This window comes from Lutra lutra, chromosome 2, assembly GCF_902655055.1.
Source record: "Lutra lutra chromosome 2, mLutLut1.2, whole genome shotgun sequence".
In the NCBI taxonomy this organism is placed as follows: domain Eukaryota; kingdom Metazoa; phylum Chordata; class Mammalia; order Carnivora; family Mustelidae; genus Lutra; species Lutra lutra.
The window spans coordinates 140,589,080-140,616,067 of NC_062279.1; the positions used below are offsets into that span (position 1 = coordinate 140,589,080).

The 26,988-nt window shown below is 49.6% G+C and overlaps 1 protein-coding gene across 2 annotated transcripts in view; it reads left to right on the top strand.

Moving 5' to 3' along the window:
- The first annotated feature begins 10,152 nt into the window (after positions 1 to 10,152).
- The window catches only part of PDE6B (phosphodiesterase 6B), a 33,220-nt gene continuing 16,384 nt past the window's right edge, over positions 10,153 to 26,988 (top strand). For both annotated transcript variants that reach the window (XM_047719934.1, XM_047719935.1), the window contains exons 1-3: positions 10,153 to 10,620; positions 14,884 to 15,036; positions 15,349 to 15,438. In XM_047719934.1, coding sequence (XP_047575890.1) covers positions 10,153 to 10,620; positions 14,884 to 15,036; positions 15,349 to 15,438 — 711 coding nt within the window. The remainder of the gene's footprint in view (positions 10,621 to 14,883; positions 15,037 to 15,348; positions 15,439 to 26,988) is intronic.

Here is a 26,988-nt window from a genome sequence, read left to right on the forward strand (position 1 = left end):
GGGCAGCCACAATACAAGAAGATCTTCACATCTGCCTTCCAGAATCTTGAACGTTTACATAGTGGTCTTCATGGTGTTCAGTCATATATACAATCCAGATAATCTCAACACATTACTCTCTCAAGTCTGCTCTTTGGAACAGCTTCTGGGAGTGGGGAGATCAAGCAGAATGAACATTCCAAGGAGAGATGAGAGAATGAAGAGGCTCAAATTACCCAGGTCCAACTCACAGGTCAACAAGCTGTCAAGTCCTCTTAGTGTCCTCCTCCAATACCTCCACCAGCTCTAGGGGTGGCCTATGATTAACCCGGTAACCAAAAGTAAGCCAGGAGGTAGCAAACGTTTTTTGTCAAGGGCCAGATGGTAAATATTCTAGGCTTTAAAGGCCATTTGGTCTCTGTTGTATACACTCAGCTGCAAGCAACCCATGTGTGAAGCCCACTGTGGGCCACCTCTCCCGTCATGCCCCTTAGGGGTCCCTCCCGTCTCCACTGTGGGCTTTCCTAGACTGTCACTTCTTGGGGGCCAGTCAGATAAGCCAGTCAAGTCAGCCTTGCCTGCCACTGCCACTAGCTGAGGGCCCCTTGGTCACTGCTGAGGGATGCAGAGCTGGCAGGAGGAGAGAAGCCAGCCCCTGAGCTATTGGGTCGACACTGCATATCTTCAGGGACCCCTGGTCACCCAACCTCCTGAACTTGGATTGTGTGAGATGACACATTTCCTTCATGTTTCAGGCAGTTCAAGCTGGTCTCTGCTACTGTCCTGGCTGCTCTGAGCAGGACCTCACAGCAGCATCGAGCGTCCAGGTGGCTTGGCTCCAGCTTGTCATGCCTGCACACCCCAGGACCACTCCCAGGGCACTTCCAGCTTCATCTCTGAAGCTGTCCCATGTAACATACACATCCTGTATGTGTGGTGCTGGTAACAGTCTCTGGGTGGGAAAACCTCGTTTCAGTGCTTGGAGGCAGCATGGAGTGGGAGGCTTCCATGTGGAAGCTGAGCAGAAGATCACGGACCAGAAGCAGAAGGGTGATAATGCACGTCTAAGGTCCAGGTTGCCTCAGCCCCAGGTGCTCTCCTCAGGAGCAAGCATTGGCTTGGGCGTGTCTGGTGCAGCTGCCCACTGGGGAGAATGTGGTCTCAGAGGACCAGGTTCCACTTGGCAGGGCCTGCTTACCTTGGCTTTGTAGGGTACAGCAGCTAATCTTGAAGTAACTGCAGTGGTGAATTTGACGTGTCATCTGGGCTGGGCGACTGGATACCTAGATATTTGGCTAAACGTGATTTCCGGGTGGGTCTGTGAGTGTTTCCAGATGAGGTCAGCACTTGAATCGGTGGGCTCAGTAAATCAGCCTCATCCAACACTTTGCAGGTGTGCATAGAACCAGCAGTGAACGAAGGAAGCCTTCCTTCTGCTGGACTGCTAAGCGGGGGCAGAAGCACACAGCATTGCTTCTCTGGGTCTCCAACTTGTGGGACTTCTTAGCCTCCATAGCTGCCCAAGCCAATTTCTGGAAATAAAACTCCTTCTTTCTCCATCTCTATATCCTATTGGTTCTGTTTCTCTGGGGGTCCCTGTCTAATACAATAACTGAATTTTCATGCACAGATAAACATCTTACAGTCTTTCCTCTGCAGTTATAGAAAAGCTGCTCAAATGGCTGGAAGGACAAACTGCAGGGCAGGACATGTTCCAGCTCTGTCCCTGCAAGCTCTTGGGCTCTTCCCTCCTCTGGTCTTGGCTCCACCTCAGACTTGCTTTCCCCAAGACAGCTGCAACTGGGGTCAGTCCAGGAGAAGGAAAGAACCATGATTGCTCAATGGGGGCCAGGACCTTTCCTCTCAGCATCTGTAGCAGATGTCAGGAAAAACCTTCAGTGTGGCTCAGCTCTTGTCCCCAACAAGTCTGGCCAGAAGGCTGGCTTAGACCAGGCAAACCGTGGCCCATGGGCCAAATCTGGCCCACCACCTTGTGAGTCACCTAGGGCTGTCCTAACCAAATACACAAAGTAGGGAGCTTACAACATCAGAAATGGACTGTCTCTCAGTTCTAATCCAAGAACAGAAGTCCAGGATTAAGAGCAGGTTTCCTCTGGGGGCTGTGAGGGGCATCCACCCAGACCTTAAGTCATCCTTTGGTGGTGCTGGCAACCCTTGATGTCCCTTGGCTTTTAGACCAGTCCTCCAATCTCTGCCTCCGTCCTTGGATGGCATTCTCCTCTGTGGCTCCTCTTATAAAGACACCAGTGGTTGGGTTTAGGGCCCATGCTGATCCTGTGTGTCTTCATTTTAAATTGGTTACATCTGCAAAGACCTGATCTCCAGACAAGACCACATTCACAGATTCCAAGTTAAAAAACAAAAGGCACAAGTTAATTCAGCACAGCCTTCTTTATTATAGTTTTGCAAAGAAAAGACAAGGCAAACCCCAGTGGTGCTGAGGCGATGCCTGCCCCCACTTCCCCACTCCCTGAGCCCCAACCCCATGGAGGCAGAATGCTACCTGGCCAGCAGTCACAGCTACTGGTCCTCTTTTTGGTTAGGTGAAGTGAAACTGTTCAGATCTATAAGCTTAAGAGCTCCATCTCTTCTGCTCTCTTCCCCTGGATGGGTGTCTGGTAATAACCTGGGCAAATGTGGGCGGCCCTGGTTCTGGCCACCTGGCCTGCACACAAGGCCACTCCTCCCATGGGGTGTCATCCACTCTCCCACCTGTTCCAGAACTGGCAGAGAACAGGGCATCATTTATTTTCCCTCAAAACTCAAACAGAAGTAGCCTAAATATCCATGAAGAAGACATTGAATAAGCTATGGAAACTTCACAGAGTAGAATTCTGTGGAGCCACTAAAAATATTGATGGGTCGGTTACAAAACATCCTGTGTCCTGTGGTTTCATCATAGAATGGTTCACACCACCGTGCGTGCCAAGAGGAGGGAGTCTGCAGAGATCTGACACCATCAATGCGCACAAAGCTCTTAGGATGGAAACACCATTAGAGAGTGAGGTCTGCACTCCTCCCATGGACACTTTCCCTCTTCCAGGCAGGTAAAGGCGTGATCTTTCTCTGCATCTCTACCTCTCCAGCAATACATGTTTTCCCATGTGGCTTCCAGGGGTTCTATTTCAAAGGGAAATCAGCATCTTGTTTGGTGGTGACATGCTGGCCTAGGAACTGTCCCAGGTCCTTGCCTCTGGTCCACCTTAGCCACTTCTGACCAGCCCACCTGGCCCAGCTGGTACTGACCAGTCTCTTGCCCAGAGAGAGCACCCTTCCCCTCATGGGGAGCTTCTCCTGCACCCTCTGGCTATAGATGAAATACCTTCCATGGGGTAGGGCATCTGGGTTTCTGAAATGCTACCCAAGGAGGTGGGAGTACCCTGCAATGTGGAGAGCTCATTTCACGTGGGCAAACTGGCCGGGGGAAAGTCCCCCTCCAGCCTCCTTCTGTGACTGTTCTGAGGTGTGGTTTCTCTATGCAAGCCTGAGGGGCAAAGAGAGGTCCTTGAGAACCCCGAGGCTCAGAATGCTAACTTGGCTTGGCCCCAACCCTCCCCGACTCCCTTTCTGCCCACCCCCACTGCTGTCTGGGATTGAATCTCCCTTATGAAGTATTCACACTTAAGCCATGCCCCACACTCTGTTTTCTAGAGAATCCAGGAGTATAAGTTACATGTGCTGCATAAAAAAATGCCCCAAAACTCATGGCTTAAACAATTTCATTTGCTCATGATTCTGTGAGTTAGTCATTTGGGTTGGGCTCAGCTGGGCAGGTTTTTTTTTAATTTAATTTATTTTTTATTTCTTTTCAGCATAACAGTATTCATTGTTTTTGCACCACACCCAGTGCTCCATGCAATACATGTCCTCTCTAATACCCACCACCTGGTTCCCCCAACTCCCACCCCCTGCCTCTTCAAAACCCTCAGATTGTTTTTCAGAGTCCATAGTCTCTCATGGTTCACCTCCCCTTCCAATTTCCCTCAACTCCCTTCTCCTCTCCATCTCCCCTTGTCCTCCATGCTATTTGTTATGCTCCACAAATAAGTGAAACCATATGATAATTGACTCTCTCTGCTTGACTTATTTCACTCAGCATAATTTCTTCCAGTCCCATCCATGTTGCTACAAAAGTTGGGTATTCATCCTTTCTGATGGAGGCATAATACTCCATAGTGTATATGGACCACATCTTCCTTATCCATTCCTCCATTGAAGGGCATCTTGGTTCTTTCCACAGTTTGGCGACCATGGCCATTGCTGCTATAAACATTGGGGTACAGATGGCCCTTCTTTTTACTACATCTGTATCTTTGGGGTAAATACCCAGTAGTGCAATTGCACTACATAGGGTCATAGGGAAGCTCTATTTTTAATTTCTTGAGGAATCTCCACACTGTTTTCCAAAGTGGCTGCACCAACTTGCATTCCCACCAACAGTGTAAGAGGGTTCCCCTTTCTCCACATCCTCTCCAACACATGTTGTTTCCTGTCTTGCTAATTTTGGCCATTCTAACTGGTGTAAGGTGGTATCTCAATGTGGTTTTAATTTGAATCTCCCTGATGGCTAGTGATGATGAACATTTTTTCATGTGTCTGATAGTCATTTGTATGTCTTCATTGGAGAAATGTCTGTTCATATCTTCTGCCCATTTTTTAATATGATTGTTTGTTTTGTGTGTGTTGAGTTTGAGGAGTTCTTTATAGATCCTGGATATCAACCTTTTGTCTGTACTGTCATTTGCAAATATCTTCTCCCATTCTGTGGGTTTCCTCTTTGTTTTGTTGACTGTTTCCTTTGCTGTGCAGAAGCTTTTGATCTTGATGAAGTCCCAAAACTTCATCTTCGCTTTTGTTTCCTTTGCCTTTGGAGACATATCTCGAAAGAAGTTGCTGTGGCTGATATCGAAGAGGTTACTGCCTATGTTCTCCTCTAGGATTCTGATGGATTCCTGTCTCACGTTGAGGTCTTTTATCCATTTCAACTTTATCTTTATGTATGATGTAAGAGAATGGTTGAGTTTCATTCTTCTACATATAGCTGTCCAGTTTTCCCAGCACCATTTATTGAAGAGACTGTCTTTTTTCCACTGTATATTTTTTCCTGTTTTGTCGAAGATTATTTGACCATAGATTTGAGGGTCCATATCTGGGCTCTCTACTCTGTTCCAATGCTCTATGTGTTTGTTTTTATGCCAGCACCATGCTGTCTTGGTGATCACAGCTTTGTAGTAAAGCTTGAAATTAGGTAACGTGATGCCGCCAGTTTTATTTTTGTTTTTCAACATTTCCTTAGCGATTCAGGGTCTCTTCTGATTCCATACAAATTTTTGGATTATTTGCTCCTCAGCTGGGCAGTTTTATGCCAGTCTTGCCCGAGTCACAGTGAAGCCGTGGTCAACTGACAGCTGTCCTAAGATGAACTCCCTTGTAAGTCAGGAAGCTGGGGCTAACTAACCCTTGGCTTGTTGGACTAAGAGAGACCTCAACCACTGCCACAGCTCCTGCCCTTCCCCTCCCCGACCTGCTGCCCCTGGGAGTGGACTTACCAGGGACAACCAGTCAGGAACCCCCTAAATTACCCTTGGAAGACCCCAGACCCTGCTGGAATGGGGCTAGGGAGGCCCAGACCATCAGAAGGATGTGTGTTCTGCCTCCTGTCCCCACATCAGCCCTTTCTGCTCCAGATGAAGTCCCTAGGACCACCAGGTGTTGGCCCTCCCACAGCCTTAACAGAGGCACATGGTGCTGAGGTTTGCAGTCTCCCACCCCAGGACAGGGACTCAGGCACATCAAACCTGAGTCTGCCCTACCAGAAGATAACTACAAAATGAGTGAGGAAGTGCTGATTCCTCCTGGACACCATTCCCAAAACACCGAGCACAGGCCTTGCTTTCTCTTCTTGGTCCAACATTATTCTTTACCCAAGAATTCCTGTACCGGCCTCACCCCCACTGACCCACCCAGGTCAGCACAGAGCCCAGACAGGTGCTACTTCAGCCCCTCATCCCACTACCCCCAGCTCTGCAGCCCTCTTTCCATACCCCCTCCACTTGGATCTCTGTCCTCTCCCACAACCCCCAACCTCCCCCTCCACTCTCCCTGGTCATGCGGGGGTGGGTTCCTCAGTGGCCTATTGTCAGTAAGACCTCATGTTGTGCTGGTGCCCATGCCACACACTTTATATCACCACTTCTCACCACCACCACCCCCAAAAAACCCCACAGCAAGATCTTGTTGGCCAGAAACCAAGTGGGGGCCTGGAAAAGCTGAAATAATTCTCTGAGGTCAAGCAGCTGGTGGGAGCAGAGAACAGAGTCAGGGTCGTGGGTGCACACCCACCCTCAGCCCACTCGATGCCCCAGGCCCCATCCTGGTGTCAGAGTCTGAGGCATCTCCCCACTCACCAACATCCCCCTTTCCCAATGGCAACATGGCCAGTTAGCTCCTCTCCTGTCCTCCCTCTGGCAAAACTCATCCTATGGAAGTAGAGAGGCTTGATGGATATACCCTTTCTCTGCACTGGAAATGGAATGAGATTTCTGAGTGTGAGCTCTGGTTTTTCTCACCCCTGCCATCCCCTGCCATCCCTCTTGCCTAGTTAATTTTAATTTCAGGCATAATACTCCTTGTGCAATTGCATCCGCTCCACAGTATGGGATAAGAAACTGGAGTTCTCTTCATGTAATAGCTATTTAAGACATATTTCTTTTTATAAATGGCTCCCAGGGTGTACTTGCTAATTTTGAAATCCCACATTATGATGAAGCAAAATTAATAGGAACCCAGCAAAGGAGAAAACCCATTTCTCTTCAGACATCTCCCACATTCATTTGTGGAGAGGTTACCTATTGTATTTGATGGGCCTTTGGCAAGGGTGTACATCAGCAATGTATCCACAGGCCCACCTCCCAGGTGTCCCACTCAGGTGTTCCTCATGGGTGTCTCTCACACACATCCATCAGGAGAGCATCTCACAGGTGCACTCAGAGGTGTCCCTCAGGCACACATCATAGACATACCTTGCAAGTATGCCTCATGGGCATAGCTCGAAAGTACATTTCACAGGCTTATCTCATAGGTGTATCCCTAACTGCATCCAGGGTCCATCCCTCAGGCCTGCTCAGGGCTGCTCAGGACCCTGTGCACCATCAGTAGGTGTGCCAGAAAATGAGATGAGGGAGGGCAGGAGCCAGTCCAGCCAGTGTGTGGTTCAGCAGTTCTCCTGGAGTCCCACAAGGGCGGTAGCTGGGATATTTACACATGACCCCATGAGCCACAGGTCAAGGACTCCTCCAGGGACGTAAACTCCTGATGCCTCTGGGCTCCCCCACCTGCTGACACTGCAGGCTCAGGGGCAAGGAAACCTACAGGTAAAGTGACCCACGTACCACAGAGTGGGTCTGGTGGGCACACGGTGTAATGGCGAGGGGTGGGGGAATGCCCGTGCTCTGAGCTCCCGTGAGCTCCACCCATCACCCCAGGTGTCGGGCTGTGGTGCGATAATGCCCTGAGTTCCTCAGCCAGCTCCCTCCTCCACTCCCCACCCACTCTGCAAGGAGCCCCCACCACCAATCCTGAGTATGTTGTGCCTCTGACCCCACAGCCATGTCGCTCCCATGGCTGCGACCTAGCCCTTCTGATACCAGACATGGGTGCATCCCTCACCAGCAGGCCTCCCCTGGCCCAGTAGGGCTGCCACCCAGTGCTTCATAGGCAGGGGAACTTCACACCTCGGCCCCATGCCCTCAGCCCTGCATGGAAGGAGCCAGCTGGCAGGAGTGGGGGAGCAGAAGCAGGGAGGGTAGTTACCGCCAAGTGTGTGCCTCTGGGTGGAGTGAGCCGAGGATTTAGGAAGTGTCCCCCCAAAGACCCTGCTGCCCTGGGCCCCTCAGCCAGACAGCCACCTCATTGGCATGTCCCTCACATCCGGCATCACAGAGTGCAGCTCTGAGTGTCTGGAGACAACGCACTGGAAGGCTCTGGGAGCCATCTGGGAACTGAATTCAGAGCAAGGGGACCCCCAACCCTGGCCCCCAATCTAAGCACCGCAGCACCCCACCCACAGCACCCCCTCCTTCTTCTCCCCCAGTCCCCAGGCAGAACTCACTATTTTTAGGAAAAGTGGGATGCTCAGAGCAGGTCCCTGAAAGGAGTCTGCTGCGTGACTCAGCAGAGACAGGAATGTCACAGCACAAGGGCCTGTGCCCGGCGCTCGGCCAGCTGGGCCCATTGTGCCCAACACAGCTGCAAGGCGCCAGCCCAGAGCCCACATGGAAAGACCCCCGGAACCAAGGCTGGTGCTGAGAAAATGTGTCGGGCCACAAGAAGACCCCTGGCGCTACCATCACACATGTGCCCACAATCACACGTGTGCACGCATATGCACACTCATGCATTCACATACACACACCTTTACCAGCTGAGCTCAGTAAAATTCAGAATCACATACAAACCCTACATCCTGGTTTAAAAGCAACATGAGGAAACCTTCAACATTTCTCTCAGTCCAGGCCCCTGGTTTGTGATTCCTGATCCTTGGCTTGGAGGGGCCCTAAGTCCTCCCAGCTACACTGTTCTGCTGCTGCTTCTGGGGGAAGGCCATGGCTACTGCTGCCAAAGGTGAGCCCAGAATGCCAGGTGCCCACCCAGGCTCTGCTGAGTGATGTGCACAGCTGGCTCACACCACGGACATAGCTCCTACCCCCAGCCTTCCAGCAGTCCGTAGATGTGCACATGCACACACATGCACTTGTACACTCTACTCATGTGCACACACAAGCACACGTATGCACTCATACACTCCGCCCACGTGCACACACATGCACTTGTACACTCTGCCCATGTGCACATGCACACACATGCACACGCATGCACCTGCACACTCCATGCACGTTCAGGTGCACATGCATCCACACGCATGCATTTGTACACTCAGCCCGCATGCACAAGCACACACATGCACTTGTATGCTCAGCCCATGTGCACACACACTTGCACACGTGTATATGCATGTGCAGCCTGTATACACATGATCATGCATGCACATACATGTGCACACAGTCTCTTGAGAGAAGTGAAGGACACTCCAGCAGCTGGAGAGTCAGACACACATGGAGCATGTCCTACAGCTTTAATCCAACCTTTTTGCCACAACCTTTTGTCACACCATTTTCACCCATAGAGAAGCTAGCATATGTATAACACCCAGGCAGGTGGATAAGGAGAGAGGCACCTGTGGCTGTCTAGGCATGCCAGTCTCTGAGCACAGATGATCAGGAACAATCCTGTCCATACAACATGGCAGTGTCCACAGTGTGGTTGTGGACTCTGTGGGAGGAGAGGGTCTAGCAGTGTGAATAGAGTGCTAAATAAGTAGGGATTAGGCCAAGAAAAAAGATGTGTGGTGGGGATTCACTAAGAAAAACTCTAACTAAGGGTGCTAGCTCTTAACAGAGAAGCTCTGTTGTGCACTCAGGCGACCCACTGTCACGTGCAAACCCCTCCCCTGCAAGGCCACCCCCTCACCATCAAAGAAAAGGGAAAGTCTCTGCAAAACCCCATCTAGTGGTCCCACCTCCGCAATGGATGCTGGGCCACCTTCCTCCCCTCCCACTTCCCTCCATGAGAAGGGAGCCATGGGAGCTGTGCTCACTGACCTCTGGCACCTTACAGGGGACCCCCCTTCCTACCCAGGGCTGGGCTGCCTCTCCCCTAGGTGGGGCTGGTGCCCCACCTCCCTAGCACACCAAAGCCCAGGTCTAGTGCCAGAAGATGTGAGGCTGCCTGTTGGACCATCCAGAATTCTCAGGCAATCCCCCAGGCAGAAAGTGTCACAGAGTTTGTAGGATTACCCTCTCCGTGGGATTAGGTGTAAGGGCCTGCCCCACTGGCTGCCCACGACCCCTATCACAGGAAGAAGCCCCCGAGCTGTGACCCACCTGCTCCCATTCCAGGGGGTCTGATTTTCCCAGGGGCGGGTGGTGGAAGTCCGGGATCTAAGCCAAGGGGGGCAGGCATGGGTGAGTCAGCTGGTGTCCTCCCAGGACTCAGTAATCGTCACTAAGAAAGGCTTTGCTGATGACAGTGTTTGCTGGGAGTCTGCATGCGCCTGGGGACCAGCCACGTCTCCCGGACAGGCAGTGGGACACCATGAGCCTCAGTGAGGAGCAGGTGCAGCAGTTCCTCGACCAGAACCCCAGCTTCACAGACGAGTACTTTGGGAAGAAGCTGAGCCCTGAGAATGTGGCTGGTGCCTGCGAGGATGGGCAGGCAGCAGACTGCACCAGCTTCCGAGAGCTGTGCCAGGTGGAGGAGAGCACAGCCTTGTTTGAGCTGGTGCAGGACATGCAGGAGAGCGTGAACATGGAGCGTGTGGTCTTCAAGATCCTGCGGCGTCTCTGCACAATCCTGCACGCCGACCGCTGCAGCCTCTTCATGTACCGCCAGCGCAATGGCGTGGCTGAGCTGGCCACGCGCCTCTTCAGTGTGCAGCCGGACAGTGTCCTGGAGGACTGCCTGGTGCCCCCTGACTCTGAGATCGTCTTCCCGCTGGACATTGGAGTCGTGGGCCATGTGGCTCAGACCAAGAAGATGGTGAACATCAAGGACGTGACCGAGGTGGGTTCTGGGCCACGACTGGTGGGGTCGGCAAGGAGTCCCTGCAGGTCCCATGGGATGGGTCAGCGGGCAAGACATGTCAGAACCTCTGCTTTCAGGAGGGAAGCCTGGGGCAGGGGGGAAGTGGGGTGGGCTGGGCCAGAGCTTGCAGAAAGGAAGGGAGCCAGCCTTGAGCTGGCTGGGAGAGTTATCAGGACAGGCCCTGCTGCCCCCTTGACTCACAGGTCCCAGGATGGAGGATTGGAGAGGAAGGGGTCAGAGCAGGGGCTGGAGCAAAGGCCCAGAAAGGAAGGGCCAATGGACTCCAGAACCCAAAATGCACAACCCCACATGAGACCATGCTGCTTCCTGGTACAGGCAAGTTTGGGGGTTTGGGAGAAGCAGCAGGGAGACCAGGGCTGGTGCAGGCTGGGTGGGAAGGATTGACAGCGGTGCATGGAGCTGCGATTCAGGAGGCCAGGGTCTTGATGGGTTGGGGGGAGGCAGGAAGGGTGTGGAGATATTTCACTAGGAGCTCAGGAATCCTGGGGTGTACACCAGGGTGGGTGGGGTTAGGGGGATGGAGGTACCTGTTGGATGTGTGTGTGAGGGACAGAAGACCCCAAGGTGAGCATGGGGATGAAGGGCTCCAAAAAGAAGACGAGGGAAGCGGCTGCTGGGGGAGAACAGGAGCCACTGGCTTCTCCCCTCCTCTCCCTTCCCCACCTCTGAAAGGGGGAGGCAGGAGCCCTGAGCTGGATCAGCCCCTTCCACTTTCTGTGAAGGAATCCAGAAGGGATTGCCCCCAGGATGGGCTTCTCCTAAAACAGTCACCATCTCCTAGTCCCTGGAGACAAATAGACACGTGCACATCCCCCAGGCCCTCTGGGGCCTGGGAAGGAAGTGATTGCAATCCTCTTAAATTTATCTGCTCTAAACAACCCTGGGTCCAGCGACCTGAATATAGTAATCTCTGGGATTAGCTTCATCTTCACTCCATTTTAAGAAACAGGTCACCCCATGCATCTGAGTATTGGTAGCCCAAGCTCGCAGGAAGAGAAGGGATCCAGCAGCCGGGAGAGGTGTAGGGGGGTGTGCACTGAGGGACTTCCACAGCCCCTTCTCTCCCTTTATCTTGTCCCCTCCCTTCTCAGAGTCTGGGCGGACCCCTCAGCCCCCAGGGGTCTATCCTCCGGCTAACCCCCAAGCCTGTGCTGTGTGAGGTCAGGTTCAGGTGGTAGGGCTGTTCTAGGTCCTGTGCCCTTCCCATCCTTGAGGCCTTGACCTCTCGAGACCCTTCCACCTCTATCAGGACAGCCCACTCTGATCTCTCCCCAGTAGACAAGGGGCACAGTGTTGACCTCAAGCCTCGGGGTTCTGCTGGGTCTTGTTGATCTCAGATGCAGTGGAACTGACAACAGAATCAAATCAACCAAAAAGCAAGTTTCCGCTAAGTGGGTCACGAAGACCTAAGTATTGCACGTGTCAGGCTCCTGGACTCATTCTATCTTCAGAGGGGAAACTGAGGCAGAGCGCCTTGCTCTGAGACTCCAGCACCTTCCTCGCTGGATGAGAAGAGCATGGGGGCTGCTTCTGGAGAGTAGTATGTGCCTGGGGGACACAGCCTCCTCGCAGGCAGCACAGAGGAGGACACCGGGGGCTGCCTCATCATCCTACCACCACCTCGCAGATCTTAAGACCCCTGAGGGCTCATGGCAAGGCAGCTAGGCAGAAAGCCCTGATAGGCCGGGGAGGGGACACGGCTCAGCCATGGTCCCCAAGCTGCTGAGCAGGACCAGACCCAGGTCCTGGCTCTATGGTAGTGTCTGACACCCCTCCAAAGAGCTGTGGGCCCAGAAACAGCCCATCACGAGGTGTCCAGACCCCAGTTGTATCAGGCAGCTCTTGTGGAGTCAAAGGAGGCTGGACTGTCACTGGGGACACACCTCTGTGGGGCAGCTCAGGGACTCAGGCCAGCTCAGAAGAGCGGGGAGGGCAGCAGCACTAGGCTGACCCTGCAGAACACATATGGGCCAACAGGTGTATGGGCACAACAGGTGACAATGATGAGGGTCTAGGCAGTGGGGCCAGGGCTGGGGGCACTTCAGAGCAGTCACAGGACCCCTAGACTTACTGAAGCTGGGGGGAGGGAGGTGCCAAGGTGACAGCAGGGCCTTTCCATGGGGTGGTGGGTGGGTTGCAAGCCCTGGAATGGGGGCACGAGAGCGCAGATGTTTTCTGAAAGAGGCTTAAATGCCTGGGGCTGTTCCTACTCTGACACTGTGGTTCAGGGCTTCTGGGAGTGGGAGTGTTGCCCACTGCCCCCAAGGTGGTTGGTTGGGGCTCTGAGTGGGGCTCTGGGACTGCAGGGTCTGAATCAGGAGAGAAGCCAGGTGGGAGCCTTGATACGGAGACAGCAGAGTAGAAAATGCAGGGAGGGGCCTGAAAAGGCACAGGGGACAAGGGTGTGGAATGCAGGGGATCCCAGCCCTTGGGTGACTCTGTTCAGAGAGCACAGCTCCTGGCCAGAACCTGCTCTGGACCTTCCCGATGCTCCCTTCACCGTGCATCTAGGGTGTGAGAGCTGCTGAGCTGCTCCAAACACACCAAGAGGCTCCAGCCATGGGCCATGGGGTGAAGGCCCAAGGGTAGTGGGAGCAAGAAGGGCTGTGCAGTAGGGCGTGGGACACCTGGGAGCAGGGGGCGCCATGCAGGACCCCAGATGGGAGCAGCTGAAGGGCAGGAAGGAAAGTCTGGGGCAGAGCTGAGGGCCTGCCAGGAGACTGGACTGCACAGCCAAGACACAGAACCCCAAAGTGGCAGGGGCCAGGGAGATGACCAGAGAGCACAAACGTGGAACGTGGGCACAAGGAAACAGCCCTGAAACATGCCTGCGCTCAGCCATTGAGTGAGGAGGCGAGACAGGACCCCACGCAAGCTCACTTTGTGTCACAGAACCTGGTGCCAATGCCGCCTCCGGGAATCCCGTATGGATTTCCCTTTGATGCCAGGTGCCCTGTGGCTACAGGTGGTGTAATCAGGCAGGAGAGGAACAGGAACAAGTGGGCACCGGACACATGCACCCCTTCACAAGAGCATTGACTGCTCTTGTCCCCAGCAGGCTTCCTCTGACCTCCCATTGGCCTGAACTCTGGCCCAGCTGCCCATGCAAGGGAGGCTGGACAGTGGACACAACGTCCTTGAGCTGCAAGGAGGCCGAGCCTCAGAGAAGACAGGGGAGATCACATGGAGTCAGTCATCCAGGACCGACCGTCCTTGAGTAAACCCAAAAGAGCTCCTTCAACAACAAATAATCATCACAGATGTAGGCAGAATTTACAGGGGCTTTCTCACTCAACCCAAGCTGACCAGTGAGGAGAGGGGCACAGGCCCATCCCGTCCTTGCTGGAGGTCCAGGCCACCAACCGAGGCAGTCCAACTCTGCTATCCCCCACAGCTCTGCAAAGGGTCACTTTGGCCTCATGTAAATAAGTAGCAGCGCCCAGGAAGTAGGAGGCTGGAGCTAGAGTCGCATCCACCCTGAAGGGCAGAGTCCTAGTCACCGGAAGGGGCCTCGTCCTGGGAACACTGCATCCCCTGGGCCTGTTCCCTGTAGAGACGGAACTTAAGAGCCCCTCAACCAGTCCCCCATCAAGGAGAGGCCCAGGAAGCAACTCTGAGACTAGCAGGACCTTCCCTGAGAACCACAAGTGGGCAGATGCCTTATCACGTAGGCAATGGGCCTCACAGAGAAGACGCTCGTTGGAGCACAGCCCCAGGAAACCTGCCGAGGAACCTCCACCCTGACTCACACTAACCCTTTATTCAGCCAACACACTTTTGGCCTGTGGGGGCTGACCCCAGGGCAGGTGAAGGCAGGAGAGGGAAGCCTGAACTAAGAGGGGCTTATGGACAGGCAAATGGGTGATTCCAGAGGTTCCCAAGAGGCTGGCTTGGCCAGAGGACAGCCGATGTGAGAGGACCCAGGCCTGCCACAGCCCAGGCCTTGTGAGGACTCAGCAGAGTCTGTGATCCAGGGCTGGGGTTAGTGACTCCGATGGGGGGAGCCACTCGGGCCTCTAACCCCCCACTTGGAGCCACAAGGACAGGCCACGGGCCATGTGCTCTTACACTGCCTGGGCTCCTGATGCCTGGGGCAGGGCCACCTGGAGCTCAGCACTGGCCTGGGTGGTGGCCTGGAGCTTAGCCCTGCCCCCATCAGGGACAGGGAAGCCCGGGGTCCCCAGACTGACGACCTCTCTTTCCTCTCCTCTTGCTACCCAGTGTCCCCACTTCAGCCCCTTTGCGGATGAGCTGACCGACTACGTGACAAAGAACATTCTGGCCACGCCCATCATGAATGGCAAAGATGTTGTGGCTGTCATTATGGCTGTGAACAAGCTTGATGGCCCATGTTTCACAAGTGAAGACGAAGATGTGAGTGTTGGAGGCCTTCTGAGCGTGCAAGCCTCTGTGCATGGGCCACCTCTGTCCCCGGGTCTGTCCTGTGCCTGGTGGGCACATGTGTGTTATCCCGGTGTCTGTGTGCACACCTCTCCTCAGCTTAGCTCGCTGAGCTCATCTCTGTGTCCCTTTTCCACGTCTGTATGTCTCTTCACATGTACGGGCCCATGTGTGCTGACATCAGTATCCTGTTCCAGGCAGCTGGGCGCCTCTCCAGCCTTGCACACCTGGGCACCTGCTAAAAACCAGGGTTTCTAACTGCTGTTGGTATGATGTCTGTTTCAGGTTTTCTTGAAGTACCTGAATTTTGGCACCTTAAACCTGAAGATCTACCACCTGAGCTACCTGCACAACTGTGAGACTCGCCGCGGCCAGGTACCCGCCCCGCCCCACCCCAGCCCACCCTTGGGAACATCCGAGTGTGTCCCCGCCCCTGTGCCAGTCTCTCTGGACAGAGACAATATGATGCTTAGCCTGGGGGGCTCAAGACCCGCAGCTTCAGGGCTTCCTGTGGCTTTCCATGGCTGTGTGTGATGTTTTGAGGGTGCCCACTGCCGGGAGACACTGTTGGGGGGACCATCGTGCAGCTGGGACCCAAGGAGACGTTGGCTCTCTCATCCCTTCTGCCTACCCTGACTCGCCCCCAACCCAGGTGGGTGTGGGCACCTGCAAATGCAGCAGACACCACTCCTCCTTAGAAGCTGCAGCAGACCCTCTTCGGGAGGGGCTGGGGTGAACGATGAATGGACAATGGGGACAGAGGTTCTGCCACCAGGCGGCAGAGTCCCCTGGGGGGTTCGGCCCCTAGCTGCACAGGATCGCCACTGCTTCCAGGGCTGGAATCTGCTTCCCCCCACCTCTCTCCCAGCAAGGAGGGTGTGGGGCCTGATGGGAGCAAGGTAGGGCCTTGTGTTTTGGGAGCTGGCGGACACAGAGCTGGCAGGCACAGGAGGTAGGTCCCTTCTGTGTCCTCCTACCTCAGTTTCCGCCCCACTGGAGGCCTGGAAGACAGTGTGTGGGCCCTGGGAGAGGACAAAAAGGCAGCTCTTGTCCCTCTGGGCCTGGAGCTGAGAAAGCTATAAAGATGTGGCATCCAGGCTGAGCCTTAGAAGATGTGGAGGGTGACCTGGTCACTCCACGCCCTCCCCACTTTCTGTTCCGTCTGCAAATGCTGTATGCGTCCTGGTCACCTGCCATAAACTTGCTTAAAATGATGAGAGGTTCCTCTGCTTGTGTCAGCATCTACAAAGCCTATTTGGGTTCCTCTACCTGACCCACCAGCTATGGAAGAAGCAGCCTGAGCCGGGGATCTGGGATCCCCTGAGGGTATCTTCTGACCATAGGCCAGCCCCACTGACTGGGAAAGAAAATAAAAGCCCGAGAGTGATACCTCCCACAGGCCATGGCTGTGCAGCAGGGGCAGTGGGAAGACCCTTAGGGGAGGACAAGAGGGTACCCTGAGCAGAGGTAAGAACATGGCCTGAGGCCTTGGAAGAAGTGCTGGCACAGCTGGGGGTTGGTCAGGCAGGGCTCGGGGCCAAGTAGGGAGCAGAGAAGTGCTGTGAGGCTGGCCTGACACATGAGACTGGTTTCTAGAAAGGACCCCAGGTGCACTGTTCTCTTTAGGGGGAAGTCACTGTGAGCCCCATGCTGCAGGAACAGGGTTCTCCACCAGAAATGTGTCTCCTTTCACACTTCTAATAGTTTATATTATCATTTGTTTACATCCCTCTGGAGTCATGGGTGTTTAGGTTATAACCCTGGTCAACTTGATTGATTTTGTTGTTCAGTGTGTTCTGACCGTAGCCATTCTCAGGCCACCTAACAAAACCCGTCAACCCCATCACTCTGGGGTGTTTTCTGTGTGTTTCGTTGGTGGATGGGTGAATTTGCTAGTTTCCAGGGTGGGGGGTGTTGAACACCCCATACTTTCACAACCAGACACTCCAGACTCACTTGTGTATTTCCTGTCTAGCCCTGGAATCAGCAGTTCCCCAAGGAGCCTGCTGCTCTAATTGGGGAGTGATCTTAGAAGCAGAGATCTGGGCACTGGGTGTGTTCTTGGCTACTGGGTGTACATACGAGCCTGTGCGTGGACACATCTGCAAATAGTTCTACACGTAAGCACAAATCCACAGAAGTTAGACTTGCCTTCTTGCTAGTGTTTCCAACATGATCTGTCACCACATGGATCATTCTGGCTTCCCCACTTGCTAGGATGCAGGTCTCCACTCTGACAGTGAGACCCTGGCTCTCCTCCTCCACCACTCATCCACGTTACTGTTTGTTCAGTCCTAGTGTGGGCACAGCAAGAACAGAACCCCATCCCCCATTGAAGAGAGTTTTATCAAGCAGAGGAGTGTTTACGGGCAACCCCTTTTCTCGTTAGTCTTAAAGACTCTGCTCATTTCCAAAAATGCTTCAGTCAGCCCCTTTCCCCCACCTCCTTCAGCGAGGTGGTTCCAAGTGTACAGTTTTGTTCTCTAGTCAGAGTCTGCATTCTTTCGTGGAATCTCCCATCCTGCTAAAGGACAGTCTCCTTGCGGCACCGTAGGGTCTGTTATTCGTGCAGTAAACGTCTACAGACCTAACAAATGCATCATGACAGGTCTACACTGTTACAGTACCCTGCAGAATAATTTCACTGCCCTAAAACTCCCCTGTGCCCCACCCGCTCGTCTCTCCCTCCCCACCACCACGGAGCTGCCGCTGGGAGCCACTGATCCTTCTGCTGCCTCCACCGGTTTGCCTTTTCCGGAATGTCATAGAGTGAGAACCATGCAGTGTGTAGCTGTTTCAGATCGACTTCTTTCCCTTAGTAAGATGCATTTACAACTCCTCCATGTCTTTTTATGGCTTGATAGCTCATTTCTTTTTAGAGCTGAATAATATTCCATTATCCGGATGTATCACATTCACCTGTGAAAGGACATCTTGATTGCTTCCAGTTTGGGGCAATTATGAATAAAATTGCTATAAACATTTGTGTGCAGGTTTGTGTGTAAGTTTCAGTTCAGGCAAGTATATGCCAGATATATATATCATGTCATCTGCAAGATGTGCAGCTGCTGGATGATATGGTGTAAGTGTATCTAACTTTCTGAGAAACTGCCAAAAAGCAACTGTGTCATTTTGCATTTCATCGATAATGAATGAGAATTCCGATGGTTCCACAACCTCAACCACGTCAGTTTTTGGTACTGTCAGTTACTTGGATTTTAGTCATTCTAGTTGTATCTGATTTTTGTTTTAATTTACAATTCCCTAATGATGCATATTATTGCACATTTTTTCAGATACTTATCTCCCATCTATATCTTATTCCTTGGTGAGGTGTCTGTTCAGATCTTTACCCATTTTTAAATTCGTTTAATTCGTTTTCTGTTTCCTTATTGTTTACAGTTTTTGTAATTTTTGGATACAAGCCCTTTACTGGATGTGTGTTTTGTAAATATTTTCTCCAAGGATATAACGTGTTTCCTCATTCTCTTAACAGTGCATTTGGGAAAACAAAAGTTTTAAATTTTAATGAAGTCCACTTTACTAACTTTTCCTTCACAAAGTGTAGTTGCATCTTCAAACTCATTACCATGACCATCAAAAGATGGACGAGTGGATAAAGTAGATGTGAGACAGATATAATAGAATATGATTCAGCCTTTAAAAAGAATGAAATCTTGCCACTTGCGGCAACATGTGTGGAGCTAGAGAGTATAATCCTAAACAAAGTCAGTCAGAGAAAGACAAACACCATAGGATTTCACTTGTATGTGGAATTTAAGAAGCAAAACAAAAAAGCAAAGGGGGAAAACCAAGAAACAGACTCTTAACAATAGAGAACGCACTGACTGTTGCCGGGGTCGGGGCGGTGAAACAGGTGAAGGGGACTAAGGAGGACGCTTGTGCTGACAAGCTTCCGGTGTCGTTCAGAAGTGCTGGGTCACTGTATTGTGCACCTGAAACTAGCACAGCACTGGGTTTCACTAACTGGAATCAAATAACAACTTCTTTTAAAAACCTCATCACCAAACTCAAGGTCATCCAAATTTTCTTCCATGTCATCTTCTAGGAGTTTTATAGTTGGGTCTATGAGTTAGTACTTATGAAAGCTGTAGGGTCTGGATTTAGATATACTTGTTTGCATATGGATATCAAGTTTGCAAAACTATCCTTTCTCCACCAAATTGCCTTATTCCTTCATCATACTGCGGTTGTGCGAGTCTGTTTCTGGGTTCTTGATTCTGCTTTATTGATCTACGCATCTATTTTTTCACTAATACCATAGTGTCTTGATCATTATAGCTTTGTAGTCTTGAAATCAGAAATATCAATTCTCCAACTTTTTTTCTGCAGTATTATGCTGGTTATTCCATGGGTCGGGGGAGGTGCCTTTCCTTATAAACTTTAAAATCAGTTTGCCATACGCACGGAATAGATTGCTGGTATTTTTTTTTTTTAAGATTTTATTTATTTGACACAGTGAGAGAGAGCTCACAAGTACGCAGAGAGGCAGGTAGGGGGTGGGGGAAGCAGGCTCCCTACTGAGCAGAGAGCCCGATGTGGGGCTCAATCCCAGGACCCTGAGATCACGACCTGAGCCAAAGGCAGAGGCCCAACCCATTGAGCCACCCAGGTGCCCCTAGATTGCTGGTATTTTAACTGGGACTGCATTTGTTAATTTGTACCTAAGCATTTTATTTTTATGCTAATATAAGTGGTTTTGCGTTCTTAATTTCAAGTTCCAATTATGTATTGCTGATATAAAGAAAAGTGACTGACTTTTGTATGTTACCCTTGTATCCCATGACCTTAAGGCAATTATTTATTAGTTCCAGGAAGGTTTTTTAAATTGATTCCTTGGTATTTTCACATAAACAATCATGTCATCTGCAAGCAAAGACAGTTTTATTCCTTCCTTCCCAATCTATCTACATAGTATTTCTTCTTATGTTATTGTACTTGCTCAGAATTCCAGTACAATGTAGATAGGACTGGTGAGAGGGGACATCCTTGACATATTTCCAATATTAGGAGGGAAACATCTAGTTTCTCACCATTAAGTTTGATGCTTGCTGAAGGGTTTTGTAGAATTTTCATCTAGCTAAGGAAGCTTATTTCTATTTGGCAGAGTTTTTATTCTGAATGATTGTTGGATTTTTATAAAATACTTTTTCTTCATCAATTGATATGAACGTGTTATTTTTCTTCTTTAGCCTATTGATGTAGTGGATTATACTGATTTTCAGATGCTGAGCCAGCCATGTAGACCTGGAATAAGTCATACTTACTCATGGATTATACTTATTTTTATACTTTATTGGATTGGTTTTGGTAATATATTTTTTAAAGATTTTATTTATTTATTTGACAGACAGAGATCACAAGTAGGCAGAGAGGCAGACAGAGAGAGAGACAGGGGGAAGCAGGCTCCCCGCTGAGCAGAGAGCCCAATGCGAGGCTTGATCCCAGGACCCTGAGATCATGACCCAAGCTGAAGGCAGAGGCTTAACCCACTGAGCCACCCAGGTGCCCTGATACAAAAATTCTTAATAAAATATTACCAAAACCAGGGGCGCCTGGGTGGCTCAGTGGGTTAAAGCCTCTGCCTTTGGCTTGGGTCATGATCCCAGGGTCTTGGGATGGAGCCCCGCATCGGACTCTCTGCTCAGTGGGGAGCCTGCTTCTCCCCTTCCCCTCTCTCTGCCTGCCTCTCTGCCTATTTGTGATCTCTCTCTCTGTCAAATAAATAAATAAAATCTTTTTTTAAAAAAAGAATTTTTGCAAATGTTCATAAGAGATTTTGGTCTGTAGTTTTTCTTTCTTGTGATGTCTTTATCTGGTTTTGGTATTAGGTAATGCTGGCCTCATAGAATGGGTTAAGAAGAGTTCCCTCTGCTTCTATTTTTTTGAAAGAGATTGTAGTGAATTTGGCATAATTTCTTCTACCTATGTTAAGTAGAATTCACCAATGAGTTCATCAAGGAAGGGTGCTTTCTTCTTGGAGGATTATTAATTATTATTCCAATATCTTTAATACATACAGTTCTGTTCAGATTATTCTATTTCACCTTATATGGGTGATCTTTGTGTCTTGTGTCTTTGAAGGCATTGAAAACTTCATCTTATCTAAGTTGTTACCTTTTGGGGCTTAGTGTTGTTCTCAGTGTTTATTTTTTTTCCTTCTGCTTGCTTTAGGCTTAAATTGATTTTCCTTTTCTAGTTTCCTGAAATTAGTCTATTGATTTTGGATCTTGCTTTTGCTCTACTATGTTCACTCGATGTTGTCAGCATGCCTCTAAGCACCACTTTCACAGCATCCCACAAACCTCAACAAGCTGTATTTTTGTTTTCATGTACTTCAAACTCTTTATAAATTTCCTTGGAGACTTCTTCTTTGACCCATGTATTATTTAGAAGAGTTCTGTTTCATATATTTTGGAATTTTCCAACTACTTTCTGTTTAATTTCAGATCTCTAGTTTAATTCTACTGTAGTATGATAATACAAAGATATGTTTTATGGCCCAGAATATGGTCTATTTTGGTGAGTGCTCCATGTGACCTTGAAAGAACATATATTCTGCTGTTGTTGGATGCAGAAGTCGTACTGATTTCCTGCCTGCCGGATCTACCAGTTACTGAAAGAAGAGCATGGAAGTCAGCTGACTAGTGGGCTTATCTCTTTCTTCCTCAAGTTCTATCAGTGTTTGCTTCATGTAATTTGATGCCCTATAGTTAGGTCCATACACACTAAAGATGTCATCTCCTTGGAGAAATGACCCCCTGTATCGTTATGTAATGTCCCTTTTTACCCCGATAATGTTCCTTCTTCTGAAGTGTGCTTTGTCTACAACTGATAACAGCCATTGCAGGTTTCTTTTGATTGGTATTAGCATAGTATATATTTCTCCTTCTCTTTACTGTTTTCCTAATTATTTTTATTGTGGTAAAATACACCTAACATAAAATTTACTATCTTAACCACTTTTAAGTCTACAGTTCAGTGGTATTAAGTGCATTCATATTGTATAACCATTACCCCATTCATCTCTAGAACTCTTTACATATTTCCAAGCTGAAACTCTAGCCTCATTAAATACTAACTCCCCAGTCCCCTTGTCCACAGCTCCTGGCACCCATCATTCTACTTTCTGCCTCATGATTCTGATTACTCAAAGTACCTCATATAAAGGGAATTATACAGTACTCATCCTTTTGTAACTGGCTTGTTTCATTTAACATAAAGTCCTCGAGGTTCATCCATTTTGTAGCAGGTGTCCAAATTTCTTTCTTTTAAGACTGAATAATATTCTGTTATCTGGATAGACCACATTTTGCTCTCCTTTTATCCATCAATGTACACTTGGGTTGCTTCCACATTTTAACTATTGTGAATAACACTGTTATGAATATGAGTGCACAAACATCTCTTTGAGATCCCGCTTTCAGTTCTTTTGAGTACATACCCAAATGTGGAATTGCTGGGTCATAGGGTAGTTCTATTTTTAATTTTTTGAGGAACTTTCATACTGTTTTCCACAGTGACTGCACCATTTGCTGTTTTCGCCAACCGTGCCCAGCGTTCCAATTTCTCCACATTCTCTCCAACACTTGTTATTTCCTGGGTGTTTTTATAGTAGCCATACTAATGGGTATGAGGTGGTGCTTTATTGTAGTTCTGGTTTTCATTGCCCCAGTGATTAGTAATATTGATCATCCTTTCATGTGAGTATTGGCCATCTGTGTATCTTCTTTGGAATGTCTATTATAGTCCTTTGCCCATTTTTTAATCTGCTTATTTGGTTTTTTGTTGTTGAGTTTTAGGGATTCTTTACATAGTCTGCATATTCACCCCTTATGATATATGATTTAAAAATATTTTCTCCCATTCTGTGGGTTGCCCTTTTACCTTTGATGCACAGAAGTTTTTAATTTTCAGAAAGCCCAATTTATCTATTTTTTTTCTTTTGTTGACTGGGTCTTTCTTGCCCTACCCAAGAAACCATTGCCAAACCCAGTGTCAAGAAGCTCTTGTCCTGTGTTTTTTTTTTTTTAAGATTTTATTTATTTATTTGACAGAGAGAAATCACAGGTAGGCAGAGAGGCAGGCAGAGAGAGAGGAGGAAGCAGGCTCCCTGCTGAGCAGAAAGCCCGATGTGGGGCTCGAACCCAGGACCTGGGATCATGACCTGAGCCGAAGGCAGTGGCTTAACCCACTGAACCACCCAGGCGCCCCATGTCCTGTGTTTTCTTTTAAGAGTTTTATAGTTATAGGTCTTAAAGGTCCTTCATTCGTTTTAAGTTAATTTTTGTAAATGATGTGAGTTAAGGATCCACTTCAATTCTTTTGCACAGGGATATCCAGTTTTCCCAACACCATTTCTTCAAAAACTAACTTTCCCCCCACTGAATGATCTTGTAGCCCTTGTTGAAAATCATTTGACCATTTATGTGTGGGTTTATTTTTAGACTCTCTATTCTATTCCATTGATCTATTTGTCTGTCTTGATGCCAGAATCACATTGTTTTGATTAAGGTAGCTTTGTAACCAGTCTTGAGTTCAGGAAGTATGAGTCCTCCTCTTTGTTCTTCTTTTCCAAGATTGGTTATTCAGGGCCCTTGAGATTCCATATGCATTTTAAGATTTTTTTTTTTTATTCTGCAAAAACATCATTGAGATTTTGATAGGGATTACATTGAATCTCTAGGTCCCTTTGGGTGATATTGATATTGTAACAATATTAAGTCTTCCAATTCATGACTAAGGCCTGTGTTTCTATTTATTTATGCCTTCTTTAATTTATTTCAGCAATGTTTTCTAGCTTTTGTTGTTACAATAATGCTAGCTTTTATAATTGCCCATGTATTTACTTTTATTGAAATCTTTATTTCTTTATACATCTGTGAGTCCCTTTCTTGTGTCCATCATTTCCACTGCAGGACTCCCTTTCACATTTCTTGCAGGGCAGGTCTTGACCAATGCACTCAGCTTCTATTTACCTGGGAATGTCTTCATTTCTCTCTCAATTTGAACAGGTGTTTTTTTTTTAATTTTAGCACTTTGGTTATGTCAACCCATTGTCTTCTAACCTCCAAACAAGATTCCTGATGAGAAACCTGCAGACAGCCTTAGTGAGGATCTCTCTTATGTGACAAGTCACTTTTCTCACTGTTTTCAAGGTTTTCTTTGTCTTGGCTTTCAACAGTTTGATTATAATGTGTCTTGGTGTGTGTTGAGCTTCCTGGGTGTTGATATTTATGTATTGCATTAAATTCAGGGAGTTTCCTGCCATTTTTCTTCAAACACCCTCTCTATATATCCCTCTGACGTGGCAGGGTCTAGCCCACCTCCCTTGGGGCTGATGTCCTGAGTTGCTCTCATTCTGTCTGTCCCTGCTCTGTAGGCCCCTCTACTCCCAGGAATGGATAATGCAGCTTCCTCTCAGTCAGGCCCCTTAACTTAGTTGCTGTGTGGACATTTCCCCAGTTCTTATCAGCAGTATCTCCAAAACAGTGACTTCAGGCCAGGATTCAAAGCCCATCCCATGCATCCCAGGTGTGGGCCTTAGAGAGGGAAGTCTGGGAGCATTTTCTTGGCTCTGTCCCACCACATACACTTCCCCCCATGTGGTATTGCCCAGAGGTGGGGGGAAAGGGAATGCAGTTCCGTCCAAGAAAGTCACATCTCAGGGGAAGCCAGGTTTTTAATTCTCTGCCTGTTGTGTCACTGAGCCTCCACTTCCCTCTCCAACTACCCCCGCTTGACTGCTCCCCTTTATAGACACAAATCAGGGCCCAGTCTGCCAAGATCATGGACACAACTCAGGATCCTTCTCCTTCTGCACCTTGTCAAGCCCACCCCAACTCAACAGTCAGAGACGTACTTTGAAAACTTAGGTCATGTCACTGGGTGGCCTCAGGGACTCCCCTGCAGTCCTCTTCCCCTGCTTTTGTCTCTCCCCACCCCCTGCTCCATCCCAGCTATTGTCCCCCATAGCCATTGTCCCCTTTTATATCTGCAGGTCCCTCTGCCAAGAACACTGTTTCCACACACCCGTGGCTCCTCTGCAGAGAGATCTCCCGTGCCCTGAGTATCCCTGTTCAAGCCCCACATTCCCTACCTAGCCCTGCCTCCTATATTTCCTTTGTATTCCCTACATCTCCGCGTAACAAGCCATATGGCGGTTCATGCTGCTCATGTTTTAGATACCCCTGCCCCCACCTAGAAGTGAATTCTAAGACTCGGGGATTTTTGTCTGTTCTGTGGTCTAGCTATCCCAGATCGAAACCAGGTAATAAGTTTCATTCCAGGAAGTGAACTGCCAAAGCTTAGGGAACACGGACTGTCTGGAAACTCATTGTTTCCTGTTGCTCAGACCACACACGTGTACAGACGTACTTGAACTGAGAGCTCCACCGTGGACGTCCATGTCTAGTTGTGTGCTTTGATTTCCTACTCAGACATCACCTAGTCCAGGTAGAAAGCTGTTTCTGATACCTCGTACTGTGAGCAACATTTTAAGAACCCTAATTAATTTGCACAAAGCATGGGGCTCTACTTCACAATCCTTTTTTTTTTTTCTCCAAAGAGACTGAACTTCAGCCAGTGACTAGAGACTGGCACCCAAACTGCTTCCAGTTAAGCCTGGTCCCTGGTCCTCTCTTTCTCTCCTCTTTGTGCTGCAGGAAAGCAGGCACCTGGGAATTAAAGCAGTTCTCCAGCACAGCTTGTCCCTGCCCTCCTCAAACCTCAGCAGCTTTCCAGAGTCCTAACAACCCCTCAGCAGGGCTATAGTCCCTCAGACCAGCCCTCCATCCTCCAGGCAAGAATTACTGACCACCCTTCTTGCAGGCTCCACTCAGGGGCTCCTGTCAATCCCTTCCTGAAAGAGGCTAAGCCGCTTTGGTCAGAGGCAACAGAAGCAACAAGGTAAACTTTAGGTTTGGCCAGGGATGTTGGAATTTCTCCCTGATCTACTGTGTCAAACTGACCCATTTTAGCTGAATGATTCCCACTGCCCAACAGTCCAGATTGCACCAAAAGCTAGATGAAGGGCCCCATTAGTGAGGACTCTGGCCTCTCTGACCTTCTAGGCTGCCCGTGTGACCATGGCCTGCTGGCTCAGTGTGAAGACCAGAGTCCTGTCCCCTCCCAGGGCAGGACAGTTTCTGAAGGCCATAGAGACAGCACGCGTGCTCAACTGCTGGCCTCGTATTCTTGTCATGTGGACAAGTGGAAACACTCAGAAGTCAGAGCATGTGGGTCAGAAAACAACAAGGAGGGGCTGGCAGGCCTCTCTACACTGGGCAGTACCAGCTGGCTTTGTCGTGAAGCCCCCACTGTGGTGTTACTGGACACAGAGTTGGGAAGAGATGCACCAGGGTGCAGATCGTCTTTCCACCATAAATAACCCAGGACCATGGATAACGTTGAACTATAGTGAAATAACAAAGAAACAATGAGGATGCATATTTATACCCTTGTCTTAATATAATTTTCCTAATTTTTAAGCTCACATCATTTAACTTTAATAATGGCTGGGTTAAATGACTGGCCCTCAAAATTCCTGATGGTTGGACAACCAGCTCTCAGGAGCTCACCACTCAGTAAGAGCTCTGGGAGCCAAGGCCAACTGCAGTTCACCAGGCTACCTTTCCTGTCTGCCCCCCCAGACCCCAGGCAACCTGACACTGCCCACCTGGAGTGTGAGTGTCAGGTTGGGCCTCACAAGGCCAGCCTTCCCTTCCAGAAGCTTCGCAGGCCTCTGTGTTATCTGTCCCCAAATGCAATTGGATACCCCAGTCACCAGAGGACCCCTCACCATTATCCCAGTTTTCCCATTTTGAAGCATGAATCTGTGAATGGCAACACCTCAGCACCCAGCTGACCATGGCTCCTGGTCACTCAAGCACCTAGTATTTGGTT